Source organism: Bos mutus, chromosome 12 (genome assembly GCF_027580195.1).
Source record: "Bos mutus isolate GX-2022 chromosome 12, NWIPB_WYAK_1.1, whole genome shotgun sequence".
NCBI lineage: Eukaryota > Metazoa > Chordata > Mammalia > Artiodactyla > Bovidae > Bos > Bos mutus.
In genome coordinates this window covers 30,966,549-30,993,681 of record NC_091628.1, presented here as the reverse complement: position 1 = coordinate 30,993,681, position 27,133 = coordinate 30,966,549, and the positions used below count along the sequence as shown (strand labels likewise).

Below are 27,133 nucleotides of genomic sequence, written 5' to 3'. Positions count from 1 at the left end.
AAACTAAGATCATGGCATCTGGTCCCATCACTTCATGAAGGGGAAAAAGTGGAAGCAGTGACAGATTTTATTTTCTTGGGCTCCTCAATCACTGTGCACAATGACCGCAGCCATGAAATTAAAAGACTGTTGCTCTTAGGAAAGAAAACAATGACCAACCTAGACAGTGCATTAAAAAGCAGAGACATCACTTGCTGACAAAGTCTGTCTAGTCAAAGCTATGGTTTTTCCAGTAGTCATGCATGAATGTGAGAGTTGGACCATAAAGAAGGCTCAGCACCAAAGAAGGTGATGATGCATTCGAATTGTGGTGTTGGAGAAGACTCCTGAGAGTCCCTTGGACTACAAGGAGATAAAACCAGTCAATCCTAAAGAAATCAACCCTGAATATTCATTGAAAGGACTGTTGCTGAAGCTCCAGTACTTTGGACACCTGATGCAAAAAGCTGACTCATTGGAAAAGACCCTGATGCTGGGAAAGATTGAAGGCAAAAGAAGAAGGGGACAGCAGAGGATGAGTAGGTTGGATAGCATCACCAACTCAATGGACATGAATTTGAGCAAACTCCTGGAGATGGTGGAGGACAGGGAAGTCTGGTGTGCTACAGTCCATGGAGTCAAAGGGTTCAACACGACTAAGTGACTAAACAACAACAACAAAACTAGGAAACAGTCTTTCAGAAATTTTTATATATTTACAGCTGTGTGTGTTAGTTGCTCAGTCGTGTCTGACTCTCTGCGACCCCATGGACTGTAGCCCCGCAGGCTTCTCTGTCCATGGGATTCTCCAGGCAAGAATACTGGAGTGGATTGCCATACCCTTCTCCAGAGGATTTTCCCAACCCAGGGATTGAACCCTGGTCTCCTGCATTGCAGGCAGATTCTTTACCGTTTGAGCTATGAGAACATCCCATTTACAGCTGTAATATAGATAATATCTTTGTGTATTAAAAATGTGATAATACCATGCATACTTTTCAACAAATAGCTTTTTAATTTATTTCTCATGAACATCTTTCCATGCCAGTATAATATAAAGCAACCTTATTGTTTTTATTGGCAGCATAGTGCTACATCATATGAACATACTATAGTTTATTTAACCATTCCCCATGTGCATTTTGGTCATTTTCATGTCTTTATCATTGTGAATGATGTATGAAGTGTCTTTGAACATACATCTTTTCACAGTTGTATTCCGAAGAGAGATCTCTAGAAGCAGAATTGCTAAATCAAGTCTATCAATGTTTAAATTTTTGATAAACGCTGCCAAAGAGCATTCCATGAAGGCTGGATGGAAAGTATTGAAACTCTGAATAAATATTTATGTTTTGTTTCCCTTCAAAGTGTGTGTTTAGCTCACACTTTGGCCTTTAACACTGTCCTTCTGAGCTCCCAGGAGTCTGGGTGACTTTCTGTGTTACTTGAAACCTAAGATCTGAGCAGAGGGAAGGAGAGTGAGATGAGCCACAAATTGGATCCTCTGTGGGGTGGGTGTGGCTTCAGTGGAGTGGCATGGGGCTGGGCTTTCGGGTCCCCCGAGGGTCCAGCCTCCTGTAGCCCCTACATGCCTTGGCATGAGCTGTCTTGAAAAGAGCCCAATAGGAAATGGAGGGGACAGTGGGCATTGATTGGATGGCCATGCTGTCCAGGGCAGGGTGCATTGTCTGGCTGAAGTTTATATTCTAGTGAGGAAGGTAGACAGTTAGCAGACAGATCTGTTTTGGATGGTAGTAAGTGATGTAAAGAAGAATGAAGCAGGTAAGGGGAGAGTGTCAGGTGGCAGGAGGGCTGTTTTACCTGTTGTGCCAGGCACTGCCTCCCTGGAGACTGTTAGCTGTGCCAGGACCTGAATGAGCAGGTGAGTGAACCAAGCTCAAGGTTCAGGGAGGTACATTCCATGCAGAAGGAATGTGCACTCAAGAGAATGTGCCTGCAATGGGAGGAAGTTCAGCAAGTTTGAGCACCAGCAAGATGTAGGAGGAAGAGCAGGAGGCAAGTGGACATGGAGGGAGGGGGTGAAGCAGGCCCAATGGGGTCAGGAGAAGCAGGAGCCCAATCAGGTCAGAAAAGTAGAGAGAGGTTGGTTGCAAATACCTGCCTCCCTCTGCAAAGCCCGGAAATAACTCTTCCCCAATCATGTGTATGGGCGCGCGTGCACACACACACACACACACGTGCATACACTTGCATACACACATGCATAAAAATAATCTCAAATAGTGCTTTTAAAACTGTAAGGGAAAGTTGACATATTTGGACATATTGAAAATTTAAAAATACAGTACAACAAAAGGTACTATAAATAAGTTGTAAAAAGTGAAATGTGGAAAATGTAATGTGTAGAAAAGGCAAAGGATTAATATCTAGGATAAATGAAGAATTCTTACACATCAATAAGAAAAATGGGTGAAGGGTTTAATGAGGCAATTTTCAAATGCATATGACCAATTTAAAAAGATTCCAAGCGTTTGGCAAAAAATCAAAATGATGGAGACTTCAGTGTCAGTGGGGCATGGGATATGTACAAAGCGCTGGTCTCCCACACTTGGTTGGGAATGTCAATTAGTAGCTTTGGGTGGAGGACAACCGGGCTATGTCTGGCGATACTGCAAATGAGCAGACTCTTAATCTGGCAAAAGCATATCTGTGCATTTATTCTGTAAAGAGGCCGATACATGCTTACAAAGAAGTAGAAAACTGTTTACATAGCACATTTATCTTTTTTAATAGCTGACGCCTGCAAACACTCTAAATGCTCATCAACCAGAGGATGGGTAAATTATAGTGCTTCTTTGCCCCTTAATATGATGTGACATTTTTAAAAGATCTATAAATGCACTGATATGAAAAGGATCTTGAAAAGTGTGGGTAGGTAAAAAGAAATCACCGTATGCGATTCATTTAAGTAATTAATAACCATGTATGTGTTTGTGTAGGTATGTTTAAAAATAACTAGAATAATGTCCGGAAGAATAGATGTAAACTGCTAGCAGCAGTTACCTCTGAAGGGGGAGTAAGGATGTGGGGCTGAGAGTGAAGAGGGAAGTTTGTATTCTGCTTCTAAGGGACCATCACCATTACTAGGGTTTTTTTTTAATCACAGTGTTTGGGGTTTTTTAAAATTTATTTATTATTTTTGGCTGTGCTGGGTCTTTGCTGCTGTGTGTGGGTTATCTCTAGTTGCAGCGAGCAGGGGTCACTCTTCATTGCAGTACACGAGTTTCTCATTGAGATGGCTTCTCTTGTTCCTGAGCATGGGCTCCAAGTGCACAGGCTTCAGTCGTTGTGGTATGTGGGCTTAGCACATGGGATCTTCCCAGATCAGAGACCAAACCCTTGTCTCCTGCATTGGCAGTCAGATTCTTTATACCATTGAGCCACCAGGAAAGCCCAGGGTTTACTTTAGAAATGGCATAATAAATGGCCCTGAGGTGGAGACAGGTCTAGGTACGCCCAGGTTGGTGTTACTTCTCTGATCTTCCATCCATCATTCTTTGACTTTCTGATGAAGGGGATGTGAGGTGAGGGTCTGTGCCCAGCACACAAGGGAGAAATGGGGCCGTGTCCCGAGTGCCCGTTCTTAGATTGAGCCCAAGTTCAAGATGTCCTGTGCTGCTGCAGCCGCCTCTGCCATCTGGTCCCACAAAGGCTCAGCTGCTGCAGAGATAGAACTCGGAGGCTCTCCAGGTCACCTCTGCAGACCAGCTGCATGGAAATTAATTAGAGGCAGACCAAGTCCCCCGAGGCTCAGCTCTCATGATGCTGGAGTCATTAGCAGTTAGATTCGGCTACAGCTTCCTTCTCCATCTTCTGAAAATTTGTTTTGGCAAGGAGACAGGCCGACTGAGTTGGTGGCTGAGGACAGTGAAATTTTAACTCCCACATAGTTTGTCAGGGCCCTTGGGGTGCGGTGACCCCCAGAGACAGGGGCGGTTTTCATCATGTCAGAGACAGCAGTGTACTTATTCCTCTGACTGCTCATAACAAAATTCCCTTTGCTATAAACAAGCATGTCATTCCTGAAGCACAGGAGGTGGTGACTATAGCAACAAATCACCCAAATATTATTTTGTTCTGTGTGCCTTTTGTTAAGCCTCCCTTTCCACAAACAATTTGTGTTAACCGTTTTGATTGTAATGAGCTCTCTTTTGTTTGTTTCTCTCTTTTTCTAATTATTTATAGGAGCCAAGAAAGAAGTACAAAAAGAGCAAGATGCCAATAAACCTGCAGTTTCATCTCCTAAGAGGACAGCGGCTTCAAGCACCAAACTTCACTCGCCAGGTATTTAAGAAATGTGAACTATGTTATCTGAGGAGAGTTGAACTTGGAATTCATTTTGTTCAAATGTCATTAATGGAGCACTGCCAGCCCACGTGGTACGCGTGACTGTTCCAGGGCTTGACGTGCGTGTGCAGCTGTGTTCTGACTCCAGCTGAAATGAACCAGCTGTTGGCATCACTTCGTCTTTAAAAAAATGTTATTAATCCTACATTTAGAGGGTAGGATCTGCTCTGTGTAGGAGTATCTGCTATTCCAACAGCACCTGAGATAATTTATAATTGAAAAACAGATTATGGAGATCTTACCTCAAGAGATAAATTTTCCAAAAAGAGGAGAAAAAGATGAACCGTGGATATCAAACACTTGTTATTTATTTACATACTTATATGAACAAGCTATGTAATGTCGTGAAAGTTGAAAACTACCTATTATGGAAATTCATATTGTAAGACATCAGCCTCTTTGTAGAACAGAATGCAGTATAACCTTTAAGCACAAAAATAATAGCAATAATAGCAGCTAAAGTTTGAGTTCTTACTGTATACCAGGTACTGCCCTTAGGTCTTTAAATGTATTCATTTACGTAACGCCCACAGTAACTGGGGGATGGGTACGATATTGCCTCTTTCTTTGTATGTGAGGAAATTGAGCTTCATAGATTTCACTAACTTGCCCAAAAGTCACAGGAAATAAATAGTAGAGCCTTTGTTTTAACACAGGCACTTTGAATCCCAAAACTGCACTCTTACTTGCTACACTATAAACCAGAAACCTTGTGGAATAATGGCCTTATTAATAATGTTTCCAGTAAATTCTAAAAATGTATAGGAAGTAATCCAAAGTCACACATGAAGAGGGTCAGGAGGCAGAGCCTGTTACCGAAGGCAGATTTGTGTGCCTGATGCACGATGAGGCAAAACAAACGGAAACGTCGGAGTTTGGAGCAGAAAAAGGTTAATTGCAAGGAGACTGGTAGTTTGTGCTCTGAAAACCCAGAACTGCTCAAAGGATTTCAGCAAAGCACTTTTAAGGGCAAGTTGAGGGAAGGGCATGGTTAGTTGTTGCAAACTTCATGGTGTGGGAATCCTTTGCTCTTGCAGCTGTCCATGTGGGTAGTCAGGATATTCCTGTAAACTTCCAACAAGACATATGCAGGGAAAGGTTGAAATGAGGGCTTAAAAAATTTAAATCCATGTCAATGAAGGCCAAGAGAGGGGAGAAAAGAAAAAGAAAACAGGAAAGGAGAGGAAGGGGTTGAGCTCTACTGAAGCAGTAGTCCATTCCTTTTTATCGGTGAATAGAACTCCACTGTGTACGTACCACAATATATCCATTCACCTATTGAGACAGTTTGGAGATTTCCCCCAGGGATTTGGCTATTATAAATGAAGCTACCACGCACATTTGTACAAGCCTTGGTACAGACCTCTGCTTTCATTTTTCTTGGCAAATAGCTAAGAGTGGAATGCCTGAGTCATATGGTAGCTATGTGTTTAGCTTTAAAATCTGTTTAAAAGTTTTCCAATCTGTTTTCCAAAGTAGTTGTACCATTTTATATTCCCGTCAGTGATGTCCAAGAGAGCCAGTTCCTCCATGTCCTTGCCAACCCTTGGTATGGTCAGTCTTTTAGATAATAAACATTATAATGGGTACATAGCAGTATCTCATGGTTTTAATTTGCATTTACCTGGCAACTAATGACATTAAAATGTTGAACATCTTTTTTATGTTTATTTGACATCTGTGTATATTCTTCCATAAAATATTCCAATCTTTTGCCATTTCAATTGGAAGTGTTTTTTAATTGAATTTTGAGAGTTTCTATATATTCTGGTCACAACTTTTTCAGGTATGTGATCTGCAATTTTCTTTTCTCCACAATTTATGTGCTGTTTTGTACTCCCCTAACAATGTCTTTTGAAGATTAGAAGTTCTTAATGTTCATGAAGTCCAATTAATGATTTTTTCTTTTATGGACCATATTTTTAGTATTATCTTTAAAAATCTTTACATAACCCAAGTTCATAAATATTTTCTCCTACATTTTATTCTAAAATACTTATAGATTTTATATTTACATCTGTGATCCATTTAATTTGTTTTATATGTAGTGTAAAATATTACTTGATTCTCAGTAGATTTCTACTGTGATCATTATTATCTCTTCCGCTTGCATTGAGTTTAATTAGCTGATATCATTAATTTGAAGTCTTTCTGATTTTCTAATGTACATTTAATACAGTAAATGTCCTTTCATATACTACGTTAACTGTAATTCACATATTTTGTTATATTGGGTTTTCATCTTCATTGAGTTCAAAATATTTTCAGGTTTCCCTTTCTGATTTCTTCTTTCCCCATGATTATTTAGCAGCATTCTTTTTAGTTTGCAGATATTTAGGACTTTCCAGAGGTCTCTCTGATTGTATTTCTAATTTAATTCCATTGTTGCTAGAGAACATACTTTGGATAATTTGTTTGGTTCAGTGCTGTTCAGTCACTCAGTCGTTTCCAACTCTTTGTGACCCCATGGACTGCAGCACACCAGGCTTCCCTGTCCATCACCAACTCCTGGAGCTTACTCAAACTCATGTCCATCGAGTCAGTAATGCCATCCAACCTTCTCATCCTCTGTCGTCCCCTTCTCCTTCCGCCTTCAATCTTTCCCAGCATCAGGGTCTTTTCCAATGAGTCAGTTCTTCGCATTGGGTGGCCAAAGGTGGATGATTTGAGTCCTTTCAAATTTGTTGAGACTTGTCTGATACTCCACATAACAAGGGCTATCTTTTTAAATCTTGCTTTGTCAGCATGCGGGGAAAACAAGGTCATCTCTCTGGTGTCTCTTCTCATGAGGCTACTAATCCCATTCATGGAAGCCTCACCCTCATGACCTAAAATGCTTTCCCCAGAGCACCTCCTCAAAATACCATCTCATTGGAGATTAGGGATTAGCACATGAATTTTGGGAGAACACGAATAGCTCAAAGCATCTGCATATGTGTGCAGAGGAGCAGAAACATTGGAGTCCAGGCTACCACAGGAGAATGTCAAGCCAGCTCTGGTGAAGAGAAACGTATATAATGAGAGTGGACAGGTCTGGGAGCACAGCATTCCTGTCCCCAACCTCCTCTCCTTGCCTCCTCCATCCCTCTCTGAGGGCAACTCTCCTTTCTTCAGATTACTGAACATCAAATAAGCTGAGCTGCACTGGTTGGTGTGCCTACGTCAAGCCTTGGACCCTCGACTGTCACCTGACAGGAGTGGCAGGTGAAGCCCAGGTGTGTTTCCCTCCCCTGCTGATCTGGAACTTCCTTGAGGATGGTCTTGACCCATTTCTCTCCCCACCTTTGCAGCCAGGCTTGAGGAATAGGCATCTTGTGATTCTCATCTCTGTCCCTTGCTTACGGATGACTTCTCCCATCCCTGCCAGCTAGCAACCTCCTCCCTCTTCCACTGCCTCCCCTCCCCCAATCCTGCAAAGGCCTCTCATGACCTCCTGGTTATTAAGTCTAAGTGACACGTCCTGGTCCTTATCTCTGTGGTCTTTGGCGTTACTGATCACTCCTTTCCTGAAATTTTCCTTCCCTTAACTCTGTGACACCTATTCCTGCTGGTTTTCTTCCAGCTTCTGGAAATGCTTGCATGGAGTTGTCTTCACTAGAAACTCTTCTGCAAATTCTAAATGTTGCCAAGCAGTTTGGCCCAGGAGAATGGACCAAACTGAGTTCAAATCCTGGTTCAGTGGCTCACGTGATATATGAACTGGGGCAAATAGCAGAATTTCTCCAAGCCTCAGCTGCTTCTTTAGTAATTCACATACTGTGAATTTTACTCTTTTAAAGTATACAATTCAGTGGGTTTTAGTATATTCACAAGATTGTGCAGCCATCACCACTACTTCCAGAGCAGTTTCTTTTACCCTCAAAAGAAACTCATACCCATGAGCAGTCACTCCCTATCCATGCTCCCCAGCCGCTGACAACCACTAGTCTACTTTCTGTTTCTTGTTTATTCTGGACATTTCGTATAAATGGAATCATATTCTGTGTGGCTTTTTTCATCAGTTGTTTTCACTTAGCACGTTTTTGAGGTTCATCCATGTCAAAGTAAGGATCAGTATTTCCTTCCTGGATCAGTGTTTTGTTCCTGGTTTGGGCTGAATAATATTACATCATGTGAATGTATCATAGTTTATCCACTCATTGGTTGATGGGCATTTGTTTCCAGCTTTTGGCAACTATGAGTAATGCTGCTATGCAAATCCATGCCATTAATCTTTTCATATGCAATGTCTAATCTTAATCCCATCCAGTGTATTTTTATCTCAGACATTTGAATTGTTAATCTCTAGAATTTTTATTTAAGTCTCTTTTTATCTTTGTTTCTATTTGATGTACTCAGTCTTTCCTCCAGCCTCTTGATATATGGAATATAGTTATAATAACTGTTAATTGCTGATGCTTTTTTTGGCTGACTTCAATTGATTGCATCCCCTCTTCATCATGGCTTGTACATCCCTGCTTATTTACATGCCTGAGAACTTTTTTAGATGACTGACATTGTGAATTTTTCCTTGTTGGATCTTTTTTTTAATTCTATAAATATTCTTAAGCTTTGTTCTTGGGTGAAACTATGTGACTTGGAAAGAGCTCGATCATCTTGAATCTTTCTCATCAGCTTTGTTAAATGGATCCTGACCAGCAGTTAGTCTGGCACTGGTTTCACCAGAGCACCATGATATGAGCCTTCCAGGTGTTCTGCTGCCCTGGGAATTGCGGTGGGCACAGGAATTGATCTGGCCTTCTGTGAGCTCCCGGTAGTGTTCCCGCTAGTCCTGGGTAGAATTCTCTCCCTGGCTGTGGACACTGTCCTCACCGGCTGCACTGATGTAAGTTGTCCAGAAACTCGAGGGGCCCTTCTGTGTCACTCTGTGTCTCTGTGGAGCTGTCCTCTCCGCTACTCTGCCCTGTAACCACTGAGCCTTGAACTTCCTGAGCCGCCAGCTCCACCGTCCCAAGTTGGGAAGACTACCAGACTCCCCCTGGGTTTCCTGACTCTCTGTGCTACAGCCTGGAAGACCACCCAGAGAGCAGGCGCAGGCATCCGTTGGGGTGGTAGGGGTCATACCGTGTGTTTCTGAGTCTTTGGTTCCTTGTGCTTCATTGCCTAATATAATGTCTTGAGATCCACTGACACATATTTTGGTCGAGTGTTTTGGGTAGTTTCAGATGAGAAAATAAATCTACTTTCTTACTCCATCTTCACCAGTGAAAGTCGCTCAGTCATGTCTGACTCTTTGCAACCTCATGGATTATACAGTCCATGAAATTCTCCAGGTCAGAATACTGGTATAGGTAGCCTTTCCCTTCTCCAGGGGATCCTTCCAACCCAGGGATCGAACGCAGGTCTCCCACACTGGTGGATTCTTTACCAGCTGAGCCACAAGGGAAGCATAAGAATACTGGAACGGGTAGCCTATTTCTTCTCCAGTGAATCTTCCCAACCCAGGAATCGAACTGGGGTCTCCTGCATTGCAGGCAGATTCTTTACCAACTGAGCTACCAGAGAAGCCAGATGTAACTATAATTTTTAATATAAACATTAAGCAATTGTTATAACACCATTAAGCCAAGATTTTTCACCCTTGGAGAAAGGAGACATTTAGATTTACTTTGATAAATAACACTCATACTTCTTGTAAATAATAAATGATAATAAATGTCCCAAAGTTGAGACTATTTTGCATAAATTTTTGTCTAAAGCGTGTGTTATCATAACCAATTCTTATAGTTGGCTTGGGAAACTCTGGCTGTAACATCTTTTTTTTTTCCCCTATTTTCTGTACATCAAAATAGAAAATAATCCACTCTTTCCTTGGAATGGGAAAGGTAGCCCTCTTCTTTCTAGTGTGTGTGCTTAGTCTCTCAGTTGTGTCCAACTTTTTGCAACCCCATGGACTAAACCCACCAGGCTCCTCTATCCATGGGATTGCCCCAGCAAGAATACTGGAATGGGTTGCCATTTCCTTCTCCAGGGCATCTTTCTGACCCAGGGATCGTCTCTTGTGTCTCCTCCATTGGCAGGAGGGTTCTTTAACCCTGAGCCACCTGAGAGGCCCTTCTTCTTTCTAGAATACTTATGTATGATTGGGCGGGTTGGCCAAAATGTTCGAGTTTTTCCGTAGATCGAACTTTTGGCCAGCCCAGTCATTCCTGCCCTCACTTGTGCTCCATGCTGGCCAGAAGGGAATTTCCTGCTCTCGCACTGTCTGCTCTCCACTCTCCCCAGCACTAGCCAACTCCAGACAGACAAGTGCCAGTGGGGAGTAGAAAGTAGTGTGCTACTGGGCACATTTTTTCTGAAATAAATTTAGATCAGTTTAAGAAAAATAAAGTCCTGTCTAACGATGGAGAACTCAGCCCATGTGCTCCCTGGGGTGTCATGCTGGTGCCAGCTTGCAAGAAACAGACTTCCTGTCTGTTGGGAGGTGGACCAAACTCACGAAGTGCTTTTCCTTAAGCTGGAGGGCTATCAAAGTTGTGTCCTTTCATTCTTCTCCCTCTTGTTTACAAGTGTTAAGGTCATGGGCCTTTTCTGAGATTGTAAATATGCAGGTCCCAAGGCTGCAGAGTTTGCTTGTTATCATGTCAATTGAGCTTCCAGCTTCAGGACTGAACCATGCTTTTCCATCCATTAGAATCCTCTGGATAGTGACCAGATGACTACAGATGAATTTTTCATGTTCTCTTTGCATTTTGAAGGCCCATGTTCATCCTGGCGCTCAGCCTTTGCACGCAAACTGCTTGCATTCATCTTTGTAAGAACAGAAGGTGACTGGCTTCTTTGCTCTGAGTTGCCAGTGGTCACTGGGATCACCATAGATTCTATGTGCCCCTACTCAGAGTAATGCAACCAGGGGATGTGATTGGGACAAGACTGGGGGAATGGGAGAATGTTCTAGGTTCAGGGTGTGCCCCCAAACCTGCGAGTTCAGTCAGATGCTGCAGAGTGGATCAGCAAGTGTCCTTAGGTGTTGAGATGCCTGGCGAGGAATCAGAGAACCTGAAGCCCAGATGCTGACGCTGGCTTGCCCATGGTCAAGGGCAGGGCCTCATTTCTTTGCAAGTCCACTGGGCCTCCCACATGTCATTGACTGAACAGGTGCTTGGTGCATGAATGCGTGCGTGCTTAGTCGCTTCAGTCATGTCTGATTCTTTGCCACCCTATGGACTGTAGCCCACCAGGCTCCTCTGCCCATGGGATTCTTCAGGCAAGAATACTGAAGGGGGTTGCCATTTCCTCCCTCAGGGGAATCTTGCTGACCCAAGGATCAAACTCACATCTCCTGCCCTGCTGGATTCTTTACTGCTGAGCCATCGGGGAAGCCCATCAGTGAAAGGGTTGCTAGGTTTTAAGTCTGGCTTCAACCTGGATTGAGTGATTTCCCTTTAGATGTTTTCTAAGAGGAATCCCCTTGAAGGAAAAAAAAAAACAAAAAAAGCCAACTGCTCCAAGTCTCTCTAAGCAGACCGGGAAGAAATGTAGGCAGCTGGGAGGAATTGGGCAATTCTGTCTGTTCCTCTGCTTCCAAGCGTGAAACCTTGCACTTGGAACCACTTCAACAGAACAACACTTCACAGTCCTTGTCTTTTCATTTTAACGCTTACAATGACACACAGCGGGCCATTCCTTCTCAGCCCCTTGCCGGCATCCTCGTGTTATAAAGAGCAGTTGTCACATCTGGGCTGACTGTTTTCTCACAGGTGACCCTCCTTGCTTCCTAGGGTACCCCAAGCAGAGGACCGCGGCCCCCCGCAACGGGTTCTCCCCGAAGCCAGACCCGCAGGCCCGCGAGGCGGAGCGGCTGCTGGTACAGCGGCTGAAGGAGCGCTGTGAGCAGCAGGCCCGACAGCTGGGGCTCGCGCAGGCGGAGCTGAGGACCGCCGTCCGTGGCTTCCAGGCGCTCGCCGTGGCCACGCAGCTCTTCTTCGGGAAGGTGAGGCCACGCCTATTGACTGTGGAAGCGGAGGGCAGCGGCGGGAATGGTTCTTAGTGTGTGAGCTTTAATTCGGGTTTGGGGTTAGAGATGGTTTGATTTTCAGGTGCTGCAGTGTCTCGGCCAGCATCACGGGATGTTTTAGGAGCTGAGTTGAGACTTGCATGTGAAAGACGTTAGTCTGGGAAGACGGATTCATAACCTTGATTCCAAAAGGGAAAATTACGTTAAAAAAAAGAAAAGTGAAAAAGTGAAAGTGAAGTCGCTCAGTTGTGTCCAACTCTTTGCAGCCCCATGAACTGTAGCCTACCAGGCCCCTCTTGTCCATGGGATTTTCCAGGCAAGAGTACTGGAGTGGGTTGCCATTTCCTTCTCCAGAGGAAAAAAAAAAAAAATGAAAAGGTATAAAGGGAGATTTGGAAGGTGAGGATGGGACATGTGGTGGTTTGCATTTTGGACCCGAGACGGCCAGGTTCTGAGACGTCTGTGCCTCTAAGCGCAGAGCAACCCAGGGCGGCAGAGCAGGCCACTGTGGCCCTTGAGGGGACCTGGGAGCTGCCGGGCCTGGGGTCTCTCCTCCGGGCCACGCTCACAGTGTGCAGTGGGCAGCGTGGGGAGGGGGTGTACCCCTGACCCCTTGATTCTTCTGACAACGCAGAGAGGCCTTGGGTTCCTCAGCCTAAGAGTCCACTCAGAGTCTCCTGGGCTCATCTGGACGCTGGGTCTGTTATCAGATTTGGTTTGTTGTTGTTGTCTTTTGTGACCTCTTGGATTGTAGCCCACCAGGCTCCTCTGTCCATGAAATGCCCCAGGCAAGAATACCAGAGTGGGTTGCCATTTCCTTCTCCAGGGAATCTTCCTGACCCACGGATCAAACCCACGTCTCTTGCGTCTCCTGCATTGGCAGGCGGATTCTTTACCACTGTCACCACCTGGGGAGCCCTTGGTACAGTCTGGTAACATTCACGATGGTAACATTCACCAAACGTAGTTCGGCCTCCCTGTCTCTCAATGGAGAAGGGAGGTGGTGGGAGCCTGGGTCTGACTTTGTACATTCTTGCCCCATCCCGGGGTGACCAAGGAGCATTTGGGGGAGAACTTGAACCTTTACCTTTGAAGTTTAAACACTACGAGTTATCATATCAATAACCTATAAGGCATTAATTTCATGTATGGACCTCCTGGGATCTATAAATGAAAGTAAAAGTGCTATAGAAATGTCCCCCAACCAGGAAAATGAACTAACTAAATTTCTAGCTAAAGAAGAAAAATCCAAAGAATATTAACCAACACCATGTCCACTGGTTTTCCTTATTATCTGAACCTTAAAGTGTGGAGGACTCTGGCCTTTTATGGCAGCCTGCAGCCTCTCTTGTCCCTCCCTCCCAGTGTAGAAGCCTCAGCTGCCCTGTTTAATGCTTGTTTCCTTTGTTTGCTTAAAGCTTTTCACCCAAGGAGCTAATTCCCAGGGTATAGTTGTGATCAAAGACAAGATGAACAGATTTCAGTTTTATCAATAGTTTCCTTTTCCTCCCTTGTCAAAATGTTAACACCAGCAATCAATGACCAATTTGAATATTATGTCTTCCCTTCTGGTCTGGTACCCCTGGGGTCAACCTTGAGGAGCTAAAATGACTGTGTTCCCATCTTGTAAGAATTAAAATTACAGACACGTTTTTGAGGCACCAAAAGGGGCAGGACTTGGCATGTTAAATATTGAGCAGTTTTCTTATTAGAGAGAGAGTCGTATTTTCTCTTCTTTGGCTGGATGTATGTTTTCCACTGACAGTCAGGTCTTTAATAAAGAGAGGAAATCCGGGCTGTTCATTGCAGTTCAGTGATAACATGTACCGTGTTACTCTGTCCACTGTCACTTCTGTGCAGCACACAGTGTCGTAACGAATCCGTGATAAAGATTTGCTGTGGATTGATTTGCCAGCGAACACCAGCTTAACACGTTGGTCACATGCACTGTGAGGGCTTCCCTGGTGGCTCAGATGGTCAGAAATCTGCCTGTAATGCAGGAGACCCAAGTGCTATCCCTGGATTGGGAAGATTCCCCTGGAGAAGGGAATGGCTACCCACTCCAGTATTCTTGCCTGGAGAATCCCATGGACAGAGGCTACAGTCCATGGGGTTGCACACAGTCAGATATGACTGAGCGACTAACACTTTCATAGTTGTTGTTGTTTTTTTTTCCTAACATGCAGTGTGTTTTCAAGTTGGAGATTTTGGACCTACTCATGGCATCATGGCAGACAAAAAGTTTTCTGTGATGAAATTAAGGGTCGGTTCCCTCTAACGGTGGATTTCTGGGCCCCAGGAGAATTCCTGTTGGTCCAGGGGCCACTAGTTGTACTTCACTGTAGCATCCACATGGCTCTTTGGTGGGAGATCCCAAAGGGATGGGAGGTAATTTGCAGGCATGTGCATCAGAGCCCCCTACTGGCTGGAGCCAAACTCAGCTTGACATTTCAGCAAGATAGATGGTGGGCCTGAATTTCATTCTCTTTTCAGTAAATCACAACCAGCGACTCCAGACAGGCCTCCTGATGACCATGGCATTTCACCTCCCACCCAGTGTGTCCTTTTCTCTGTCCTGATCGCAACTGTCTCTCCAGATAAGCTCCAGAAGAAACAACGGACATTTTTTTTAAAGTCTGTAATTGAACATAAGTGGCTTCCACATAGGCTGGATTTGCTCCACATGGTTTAAGATGATTGATTTGAGAGTTTGTGACCCGGGTGGAGCACTCAGGGAAATAACAGGCCAGGCAAGCCAGGAAGTGTGGGTGACAGAGCCCTCTGTTACAAGATATCGTGACCCTGACACGTTCCCTGTATCCTATTGTGGGAAGCTGATGTGTTAATATGTGAGACATGGTCACAGCCCAGCATACTATAGCTATGCAGAGCATGACCACCACAGCCAGCCTGAAAAAACAAGCTCTTTCTGCTCTTCTCCTTAAAGACCCTGCTGGAGCTCCACACCTACATCTTTTCTCTGCTGAAGCATTTTGTCTACAAAGGCTGGCGTGGTAGAGCGAGGGCACCGTGCTGGCAAGGGGTCAGTCCCACCAGCGCCTTCATCCCCCTTAAGACTTGAGCAAGTTACTGTCCCCCTTGGAGCCCTGTCAGCATCACCCACGGGAAATTAATACATCCTTGCCCTACTCAGCTGCTTGCAGCCAAGTCCCCTCTGAGCAGTCATCTTTGAGTCTCAAAGTTTCCTCAGTTGCAAATAGGATCATTAATAACTCTTCACAAGGTTATAGAGAGAATGTTGTGAATTAATGGGCAAGGGTACTTTGAACAGTATTCAGTAAAGCATCCTTTCTGAGGACAAGGAAATCTGACAAATATTTTACTCTCAAGTGGGATGAGTAAGACAGGTGAGAAATGTAAAGTGAAAACACAGACCCCTCTTATTTCATTTTATGTATATAAAGGATTTGACTCGGGTGTCCTTTAAGAATAGAAGCAGTTTTCTAGTCCAGCTATTCAGCTGGGGCTATGTATTTTTTCCAGAATGTACTGATTCCATTAAGGATGGGAAGTCACTAGAAAAAGGAATCAGAAGCCTAGATAAGAATCTTCCATTTCTGCCCTGTGCTTCACAGTTCATGGCACAGAGGCTGTGAGCATTGTCAGCTGTGTTTCGGTCTGAGCCCAGCGTCCGGGGACGCTCAGATGTCACCTTTAAGTGCCAACACAAGCCTCACATTTACGCTGATTCAAGGTAGCTCCACTCTGCCAACAGGGCACGGTCGTCACCACCAGCCAGACAGCTTTGCTGAAATCTGCGGTCTCAGACCTCTGCGGGGTGTAGTAATAAGTGTGATTCTCAGGGACTTGCACTTCTCAGGGTCATGTTGAAAGATTATTTTTTAAATCTTTCTCTGCCTGGTTCCCAGAAACACTACTCTTTAGCAGCCCCTGGTGGCTAATCCAGGAAACAACACAGATGATGGTCCTGTTAATATTAATGTATTAAGCGGCATGCCTCGCCCTGTAGCATCAAATTTTACAAGTTACATCTGAGAGTGTATTCGTTTTCATTTAATTTTTAATCAGGTTTATTATATTTATTCAGTTTTTTCATATTGGTTTGTATAATTTATCATTTCACTTTATGAATATGACAAATGTTGGTTTTATTTATTTTTATTTATTACTGAAAATATTATTAGGATACAGAGAATGAAAATTAATGTCAAGCATTTGTGTATTTTCTAAGCTTAATCAAAATTAATAAGCATCAGCCTCCTTTTCCCTAAAGTATATAGTGTGAAAGTGTCAGTTGCTCTCTTCTCAGACTCTTTGTGGCTCCTCTGTCCGTGGGATTTCCCAGCCAAGAATACTGGAGTGGGTTTGCCATTTCCTTCTCCAGTGGTTCTTCCGGACCCAAGGATTAAACCTGGGGTCTCCTGCATTGCAGGCAGATTCTTTACCGTCTGAGCCACCAGGGAAGCCCCAGTTAAGGGTGTACATATTTTTAAATGTAGTTCATATATTTAACTTTTCATCTTCAATTCACTTATGTTAGTAGGTTTTAATCAACCCTGCCTCCACCAACGAAAGGGTCTATAGAGTTCAAAAAGTAGAAGACAAAGCATTTTAATAACAACATCACTCTTGTCTATTGACCATCTCCAGTGTCCTGGACAGCTTACATATAACATTTTAACCCTCACAAAACCCTGCCTGGTGTTGACATTATTTTCATTGGACAGTTGAGGAGACTGAGGCTCAGGGAGGTTCTATAGCCTTCCCAAGACAATAGAATTAGAAAGCAATGGAGCCACAATGCAACCCATATCAACCCATATCCAACCCATATCAGTTCAGTTCAGTTCAGGTCAGTTGCTCAGTCGTGTCCAACTCATTTTGACCCCATGGACTGCAGCATGCCAGACCTCCCTGTCCATCACCAACTCCCGGAGTTCACTCAAACTCCTGTCCATTGAGTCAGTGATGCCATCCAACCATCTCATCCTCTCTCATCCCCTTCTCCTCCCACCTTCAATCCTTCTCAACATCAGGGTCTTTTCCAATGAGTCAGTTCTTCGCATCAGGTAGCCAAAGTATTAGAGTTTCAGCTGCACCATCTGTCCTTCTAGTGAATATTCAGGACCGATTTCCTTTAAGATGGACTGGTTTGATCTCTTTGCAGTCCAAGGGACTCTCAAGAGTCTTCTCCAACACCACAGTTCAAAAGCATCAATTCTTCAGTGCTCAGCTTTCTTTATAGTCCAACTCTCACATCCATATATGACTACTGAAAAAATGATAGGTTTGACTAGATGGACCTTTGCTGGCAAAGTAATGTCATATCAACCCATGTCCAACCCATATCAACCCATGTCCAGCCAATGTCCAACCCGTATCAGCTCATGTCCAGCCCATGTTTTCCAGGATGATATGGTATTTCCTCTCCGTCTCTGCACAGCCTCCAAGGTCGTGAGGATTTGCACTGTGCCTACATTCAGGGGAGGATTGGGAACATCATCCACTTGTACCAGGACCCTCATGGCCTGAGTGAGTTACAGCGAGACCCACCTCTTTACTCCACACACACTCTTTGGATTATCTCTGACCCCAAATTACATCACCATGCATCCTAGCCATTCAGTTTAATTCTACACCTGTTGGTTAGAAGATTTAAAGATTTAAAAAGGAAGATTTAAAAACTCAGTCTCAGACCCTGCCTTCTGATTCCAGAGGGGAAAGACACTTGTTCGAATCCCTGGAGGACAGAGTATTGATGTGGCTCTCAGGGGTCCCACAGGGAGCAATTACTCCAGCCGGGGCCACATGGCCGTTCAGAGAAGACAGATGCTGATGGACTGGCCCTCGAGAGTAAATCAGGCTTCCATAGCAGAGGTGGGGGGCCCAGCATAGCGGGTGGCACAGCCCTGGAACAAACCAGGCTGGGTCTGCCAGGAGTAGAGTCTGATTTGCCTAAAGTGTGGAGCTTCTGGACTGTCAGGAGCCAGAAATGAGGCAGAAGGGTTTGGTGACTCAAATAGCAAAGTAAAGAGAGGCTCAATTTGAGGCAGTCAGGAGGCTCTGAGAGTTTTGGACAGAGTACATTTGAGGCTGCATTTCAGGACAATTGATACGATAGCAGAGTATGGGATGGAAGGTAGAAAGAGAACCCCAAGCAGAGAATACACTTAGGAAGTGTAGTAATAACCTGGGCAAAGGGTGGGAGGGTAAGGAGGAGGGTCTGACACAAAGGAGAGGGTGGATACAGGACCCCAGGACCCAGCCTGTGAGCCAGTTGGGGGTCCATTGGGGTTTAAAAGTCCAAGAGGCTCCAGGTGGTAAGAGGTAAACCATTCCCACCCTGGCCCCAACAAGTCCCAAACAGAAATCACCAAACTGAGGAATGTTAGACTCATGTAGGACTCTTGTGTTTATGGCTCAGGAATATTTATAAAGAGGTTGCGGGTTCTCTGTTTAACTGTTTTCTCTGGAACTGCACACTTTGTGCATCCATGAACCCTCAGGGTCCAGGTCCCTTCTAATGTCACTTCTGCACATATGGACAGAGGAGCCTGCTCCCATATGCAACATCTCCTCCCCCAACCTGGACTAGTCCTGCTTTCTCCATTTCCAAGGTTCTTTGTTCTCTGTGATGCTGGGGGCTCCACGAGGAAGTTAAACTTGGGTTTAAATGTCAGGAGAGAAAAAGGAAGCTCTAGAAAAGCAGATTTGGGAGTCATTTGTGTAGAAGTGACATTAGAAGAGTGAGGTTGACAGGAGCGTGTGTACAGGAGGACATGGGACAGAGCCTCTGTAGGGACCCAAGGAGAAGCAGTGGGAAAGAAAGGAAATGCAGGCGATGAGGAGAAAGGTCATTGCGAACAGGAGAGTCCCTCCTCAAAGAAGCCAAATGAGAGAGGAGTTTCTGAAGGAAGGAATGAATTGTAAAACCAGGTACCAGACAGTAAATGAGAATGATACAGAATGAGAAAGTATCCAGAGTTTGGCACTTTCAGAGGAGCATCTGTAAATGGGTTAGAGAAAGCAGACTCCCCTAGTTCCTCAACAACCAAATGGTTCAACAGGTTTGGCCTCCATCACCTTGGACTCCAAAATCACTGAGTATGGTGACTGCAGCCATGAAATTAAAAGACGCTTGTTCCTTGGAAGAAAAACTGTGACAAATCTAGACAGTCTAATAAAAAACAGGCATCATTTTGCTGACAAAGGTCCATCTAGTCAAAGCTGTGGTTTTTCCAGTAGTCATGTATAGATGTAAGAGTTGAACCATGAAGAAGACCCAGCACCAAAGAACTGATAATTTCTAATTGTGGTGCTGTTAAGGACTCTTGAGAATCCCTTGGACCAAAAGGAGATCAAACCAGTCAATCCTAAAGGAAATCAACCCTGAATATTCATTGGAAGGACTGAAGCTCCAGTACTTTGGCCACCTGATGCAAAGAGGCAACTCATTGGAAAAGACCTTGATGCTGGGAAAGATTGAAGGTGGGAGGAGAAGGGGACGATAGAGGATGAGATGGTTGGATGGCATCACTGACTTGATGACATGAGTTTGAGCAAGCTCCTGGAGTTGGTGATGGACAGGGAAGCCTGGCATGCTGCTGTCCATTTGGTTGCAAAGAGTTGGACACGACTGAGTGACTGAACAAGCTTGTGAAGCTGGTGCTTTTCCCCATCAGAAATGGCAATGGTGACATCTACAGGGCACTGGCTGCAAATGAAGTCTGTGCTCTGAGAAGAGTGCTGGCCAAGTATTACCTTAAATTCCAGAGTGTTTTACAAAAGCAGGTGCTGCTCTCCTCCCCTCGTTCACTAAAGTGCGAATTGCAAGCCTGCCTGTTCTACACACGTAAGTGATACTAGGTTTGAAATGAAAATCACACAACTGCTTTCATTTTTCATTTTATTCCTGACAATCAAAGTACTAAGACAGCAAGAATAAGATGGATGTCACACACTGCAAGCAGTTTGACTAGGAGATCATTCATAAAAGCAATTACATATTGAGAGTCCAACAATCTATGTCTGTAATTCAGTCCCTAGAGATTATAAAGGCCCATGATGTCTGCTCCACCAGGAACAGAAGGAGAAATATTTAAAACTGAAAAACATTGACTCTGGAACATGGCAGTGTTCTCTTTAAAACAGAGGCATCATAAAAACTGTGCTGACAAAATAGGTAGAGGGGGTCTCATTTCTCAAATTTTTCTTCAGGAGTATTCCCCCATTGTTTTTTCAGTGTGAAAGAGTTGCAGTGCCAGAAATATATATCTATTTTACAAGCATAAAGGAGGCAGAAGGAGAGGAGGGAAAAAAATGAAGAATAAATGCAATGCATGCATGTTAAGTCACTTTAGTCGTGTTTGACTCTTTGGGATCCCATCGACTACAGCCCACCAGACTCCTCTGTCTTTGGGATTCTCCAGGCAAGAATACTGGAGTGGGTTGTCATTCCCTTTTCCAGGGGATCTTCCCGACCCAGGGATCGAACCCATGTCCCCTGTATCAGCAAGTGAGTTCTTTACCTCTAGTGACACCTGGGAAGCCCCTGTGCAATGCATAGAAAAGTTATAAAGATATTAATCCAGCCAGAACAATAATCACATGAAATGTGAGTGGTCTAAACACACTACTTAAAAGGCAGAGATAGTCAAAAGGGTTTTTGTGTTTTTTTTTTAACCACAGCCCTGTCTAACTCAATGAAACTAAGCCATGTCCGTGGGGCAACCCAAGACGGGCGGGTCATGGTGGAGAGATTTGACAGAATGTGGTCCACTGGAGAAGGGAATGGCAAACCACTTCAGTATTCTTGCCTTGAGAACCCCATGAACAGTATGAAAAGGCAAAATGATAGGATACTGAAAGAGAAACTCCCCAGGTCAGTAGGTGTCCAATATGCTACTGGAGATCAGTGGAGAAATAACTCCAGAATGAAGGGATGGAGCCAAAGCAAAAACAATACCCAGCTGTGGATGTGACTGGTGATAGAAGCAAGGTCTGATGCTGTAAAGAGCAATATTGCATAGGAACCTGGAATGTCAGGTCCATGAATCAAGGCAAATCGGAAGTGGTCAAACAAGAGATGGCAAGAGTGAATGTCGACATTCTGGGAATCAGCGAACTGAAATGGACTGGAATGGGTGAATTTAACTCAGATGACCATTATATCTACTACTGCGGGCAGGAATCCCTCAAAAGAAATGGAGTGGCCATCATGGTAAACAAAAGAGTTCGAAATGCAGTACTTGGATGCAATCTCAAAAACGACAGAATGATCTCTGTTCGTTTCCAAGGCAAACCATTCAATATCACAGTAATCCAAGTCTATGCCCCAACCAGTAACACTGAAGAAGCGGAAGTTGAATGGTTCTATGAAGACCTACAAGACCTTTTAGAACTAACACCCAAAAAAGATGTCCTTTTCATTATAGGGGACTGGAATGCAAAAGTAGGAAGTCAAGAAACACCTGGAGTAACAGGCAAATTTGGCCTTGGAATATGGAATGAAGCAGGGCAAAGACTAATAGAGTTTTGCCAGGAAAATGCACTGGTCATAACAAACACCCTCTTCCAACAACACAAGAGAAGACTCTACACATGGACATCACCAGATGATCAACACCGAAATCAGATTGATTATATTCTTTGCAGCCAAAGATGGAGAAGCTCTATACAGTCAGCAAAAACAAGACCAGGAGCTGACTGTGGCTCAGACCATGAACTCCTTATTGCCAAATTCAGACTTAAGTTGAAGAAAGTAGGGAAAACCATTAGACCATTCAGGTATGACCTAAATCAAATCCCTTATGATTATACAGTGGAAGTGAGAAATAGATTAAGGGCCTAGATCTGATAGATAGAGTGCCTGATGAACTATGGAATGAGGTTTGTGACATTGTACAGGAGACAGGGATCAAGACCATTCCCATGGAAAATAAATGCAAAAAAGCAAAATGGCTGTCTGGGGAGGCCTTAAAAATAGCTGTGAAAAGAAGAGAAGTGAAAAGCAAAGAAGAAAAGGAAAGATATAAACATGTGAATGCAGAGTTCCAAAGAATAGCAAGAAGAGATAAGAAAGCCTTCTTCAGCGATCAATGCAAAGAAATAGAGGAAATATGCAGATGACACCACCCTTATGGCAGAAAGTGAAGAGGAACTCAAAAGCCTCTTGATGAAAGTGAAAGTGGAGAGTGAAAAAGTTGGCTTAAAGCTCAACATTCAGAAAACGAAGATCATGGCATCTGGTCCCACCACTTCATGGGAAATAGATGGGGAAACAGTGGAAACAGTGTCAGACTTTATTTTTCTGGGCTCCAAAATCACTGCAGATGGTGACTGCAGCCATGAAATTAAAAGACGCTTACTCCTTGGAAGGAAAGTTATGACCAACCTAGATGGCATATTCAAAAGCAGAGACATTACTTTGCCAACAAAGGTCCGCCTAGTCAAGGCTATGGTTTTTCCTGTGGTCATGTATGGATGTGAGAGTTGGACTGTGAAGAAGGCTGAGCACCAAAGAATTGATACTTTTGAACTGTGGTGTTGGAGAAGACTCTTGAGAGTCCCTTGGACTGCAAGGAGATCCAACCAGTCCATTCTGAAGGAGATCAGCCCTGGGATTTCTTTGGAAGGAATGATACTAAAGCTGAGACTCCAGTACTTTGGCCACCTCATGCGAAGAGTTAACTCATTGGAAAAGACTCTGATGCCGGGAGGGATTGGGGGCAGGAGGAGAAGGGGATGACAGAGGATGAGATGGCTGGATGGCATCACTGACTCGATGGATGTGAGTTTCAGTGAACTCCGGGAGTTGGTGATGGACAGGGAGGCCTGGCGTGCTGCGATTCATGGGGTCACAAAAGTCGGACACGACTGAGCGACTGATCTGATCTGATATGTTATCCACAAGAAAACCTATTTAATGGATTAAAGATCTAAACATAAGACCAGAAACTATAAAACTCCTAGAGGAGAACATAGGCAAAACATTCTCTGACATAAATCACAGCAGGATCCTCTATGACCCACCTCCCAGAATATGGAAAATAAAAGCAAAAGTAAATGGGATCTAATTAAAATTAAAAGCTTCTGCACAACAAAGGAAACTATAAGCAAGGTGAAAAAACAGCCTTCAGAATGGGAGAAAATAATAGCAAATGAAGCAACTGACAGAAAATTAATCTCAAAAGTATACAAGCAACTCCTGCAGCTCAATTCCAGAAAAATAAATGACCCAATCAAAAAATGGGCCAAAGAACTAAACAGACATTTCTCCAAAGAAGACATACAGATGGCTAACAAACACATGAAAAGATGCTCAACATCACTCATTATCAGAGAAACGCAAATCAAAACCACAATGAGGTCCCATTTCACGCCAGTCGGAATGGCTGCGATCCAAAAGTCTACAAGCAATAAATGCTGGAGAGGGTGTGGAGAAAAGGGAACCCTCTTACACTGTTGGTGGGAATGCAAACTAGTACAGCCACTATGGAGAACAGTGTGGAGATTCCTTAAAAAATTGGAAATAGAACTGCCATATGACCCCACTATCCCACTGCTTGGCATACACCCCGAGGAAACCAGAATGGAAAGAGACACGTGTACCCCAATGTTCATTGCAGCACTGTTTATAATAGCCAGGACATGGAAGCAACCTAGATGTCCATCAGCAGACGAATGGATAAGAAAGCTGTGGTACATATACACAATGGAGTATTACTCAGCCATTAAAAAGAATACATTTGAATCAAAAATCTAATGAGGTGGATGAAACTGGAGCCTATTATACGGAGTGAAGTAAGCTAGAAAGGAAAACACCAATACAGTATAACAATGCATATATATGGAATTTAGAAAGATGGTAACGATAACCCTGTATGCGAGACAGCAAAAGAGACACAGATGTACAGAAGAGTCTTTTGGACTCTGTGGGAGAGGGAGGGGGGATGATTTGGGAGAATGGCATTGAAACATGTATATTATCATATGTGAAACGAATCGCCAGTCCAGGTCCGATGCGTGATACAGGATGCTCAGGGCTGGTGCACTGAGATGACCCAGAGGGATGGTGTGGGGAGGGAGGTGGGAGGGGGGTTCAGAATGGGGAACACATGTACACCTGTGGCAGATTCATGTTGATGTATGGCAAAAACAATACAATATTGTAATGTAATTAGCCTCCAATTAAATACATAAATTTATATTAAAAAGAAAGAAAAAGAAAACCTATTTAAATATAAAGACTCTGTGCTCCATGTTAAGTGGCAGCCTGGATGGGAGGGGAGTTTGAGGGAGAACGGACACATGGATTTGTATGGCCGAGTTGTTCTGCTATACATCTGACACTACTGCAACATCGTTAACCCACTGTACTCCAATATAAAATAAAAAGCTTAAAAAGTAAACAAGTATAAAGACTCTTACCAAAGTAAAGGGATGGAGAAAGACATACCATGCTAACACTAATCCAAAGAAAGTTGGAATAGCTATAATTTTATAATCTTAGACAAAGCAGACTTCAGACTAAGATCATCACAGATAAAGAGGATATTATGAATGAAGGGATCAGTTCTCCAAGAGACATAAAAAACATGAAGGTAGTTAGGATGAGATGGTTGGATGACATCATTGACTCAATGGACACGAGTTAACTTTGCACAAACTCCAGGAGATAGTGAAGGATGGGGAAGCCTGGTGTGCTGCAGTCCTTGGGGTCATGAAGAGTAGGACATGACTGAGCAACTTAACAAATTATTGGTATTTTAGGTTGACTCTGTTTGGATCCAGTGACTTTACATTCAGCAATTGCTCAGTTGTTCCAGTACAGAGAACCTTGTCGCTTTAATCTTTTGAAACATCTGCTGAAAAGCCTCCAGGATTTAGGGAAAAATCAGTTGTAAATACCCAATGTGTCCTGGACACTGTTCTGCCCTTTATATTTTTATGTGCATCATCTCATTTAATCCTCACATTAAACTTCTGTTGCAGGTGTTTTGATGCCCATTATATAGATAACTCAAGTTGCCTTGATCAGCTATTTTGCTTATTACTTCACTCATCAACTATTTCAGTTCAGTTCAGTCGCTCAGTCGTGTCCGACTCTTTGGGACCCCATGAATCGCAGCACACCAGGCCTCCCTGTCCATCACCAACTCCCGGAGTTTATCCAAACTCATGCCCATCGAGTCAGTGATGCCATCCAGCCATCTCATCCTCTGTCGTCCCCTTCTCCTTTTGCCCCCAATCCCTCCCAGCATCAGAGTCTTTTCCAATGACTCAACTCTTCACATGAGGTGGCCAAAGTATTGGAGTTTCAGCTTTAGCATCAGTCTTTCCAGTGAACACCCAGGACTAACCTCGTTTAGAATGGACTGGTTGGATCTCATTGCAGTCCAAGGGACTCTCAGGAGTCTTCTCCAACACCACAGTCTACTATTTAACACCTGGTAATCTAAGAATAATGAAATAAAGAATAAATCCAGTCAAATATCCTTCCTAACATTTGCAAAGCACCAAGGAACTTCCCTGCTGGTCCAGTGGTGAGGGATCCATCTTGCAATGCAGAGGACATGGGTTTGATCCCTGGTCAGGGGTCTAAGATCCCACATGCTTCAGGGCCAAAAAACCAAAAAATCATAAAGCAGAAGCAATATCATAACAAATACACCAAAGACTTTGAAAATGGTCCACATCAAAAAAATCTTTTAAAAAAATCATCAGGGTATGTGTGGAAACATGGATTAAAAAACATGACTCAGCTGTCTGCTGTCAACAAGAATTTTGCTTAAAATACCAAAAGATGCAGGTTAAAAGTATCAATAAAAGGATGGAACATGGAACCACAAATCAAAAGTCATGGAGTGGCTGTGTTGATAGCAGACAAGGTAGACTTCAGAGCAGAGAAAATTACCAGGGGTAAGAGGGACGGTATACAATGTAAAAGGGTTAATTTACCAAGAACATATAACAGTCCTCAATGTGTCTGTCTAACAATAGAGGTTTAAAACACACCAGGAAAAAACAGAACTGAAAGGAGAAGATGACAGATATAAAATTATGCTTGGGAGGTTTCAACACCTCCTCTCTCAGGAATAAACAGAAGCAGTCAACAGAAGACTAGCAAAGATATAGAAGTGAATAACATCATTAACCAATGAGAACTTATAGATGTTTATAAAATACTGCACCCAACAGTGGCAGAATGTACATTCTTTTCAGTGCACATGGCGCATTCACCAAGATAGAAAGTATTCAGGGTCATAAAATTTACAAATTTTAAGTAGTTAGAATCATACAAAATATGTTGTCTGACCTTGATGAGATTAGACAAAAGTCAGTAAGAGAAGGATAACAGGAAAGTCTTTAACCGTCTAGAAGTTAAATGACACATGCCAAATAACCCGAGTGTCAAAAAGAAGTCTCAAGGGAAAATTTTAAACTTAAATGAAAAATTGCAACATTTATAAATTTGTGCAGCACTGCTAACCTCATGCCTAAAATGATATTTATAGTATTAAAAACTCAGAAAAGATAAAAGATTTAAATCAGTAAGCTTCTACCTCAAAACACTAAAAGAAGAATATGTTTGTAGCCTGTGTCATAGGTACAGCATAGTACAAAAATAACCTCAAAGCAAGAAAACGGAAGGAAATAAAGACAGGAGGAGAAATTAGTGAAACAAAACAGAAAAATAATAGAATCAATGAAGCTGATAGCTGTTTCTTTGAAACTATCAACAAAATTGATAAATTTAAGTCTGGCAAACAAAAAGACAAACTTAGCAGCCTCAGGAATGAAAGAGGGAAAATCACCACAGATCTCACAGGTATCAAAAAGGGATGA

General features: G+C 43.4%; 1 protein-coding gene across 1 annotated transcript in view; it reads left to right on the top strand.

The window, feature by feature from the left end:
- The window catches only part of MTUS2 (microtubule associated scaffold protein 2), a 383,765-nt gene that overhangs the window by 257,725 nt on the left and 98,907 nt on the right, over window positions 1–27,133 (top strand). The window contains 2 exon segments of the mRNA XM_070380475.1: window positions 4,186–4,284; window positions 12,069–12,280. Coding sequence (XP_070236576.1) covers window positions 4,186–4,284; window positions 12,069–12,280 — 311 coding nt within the window.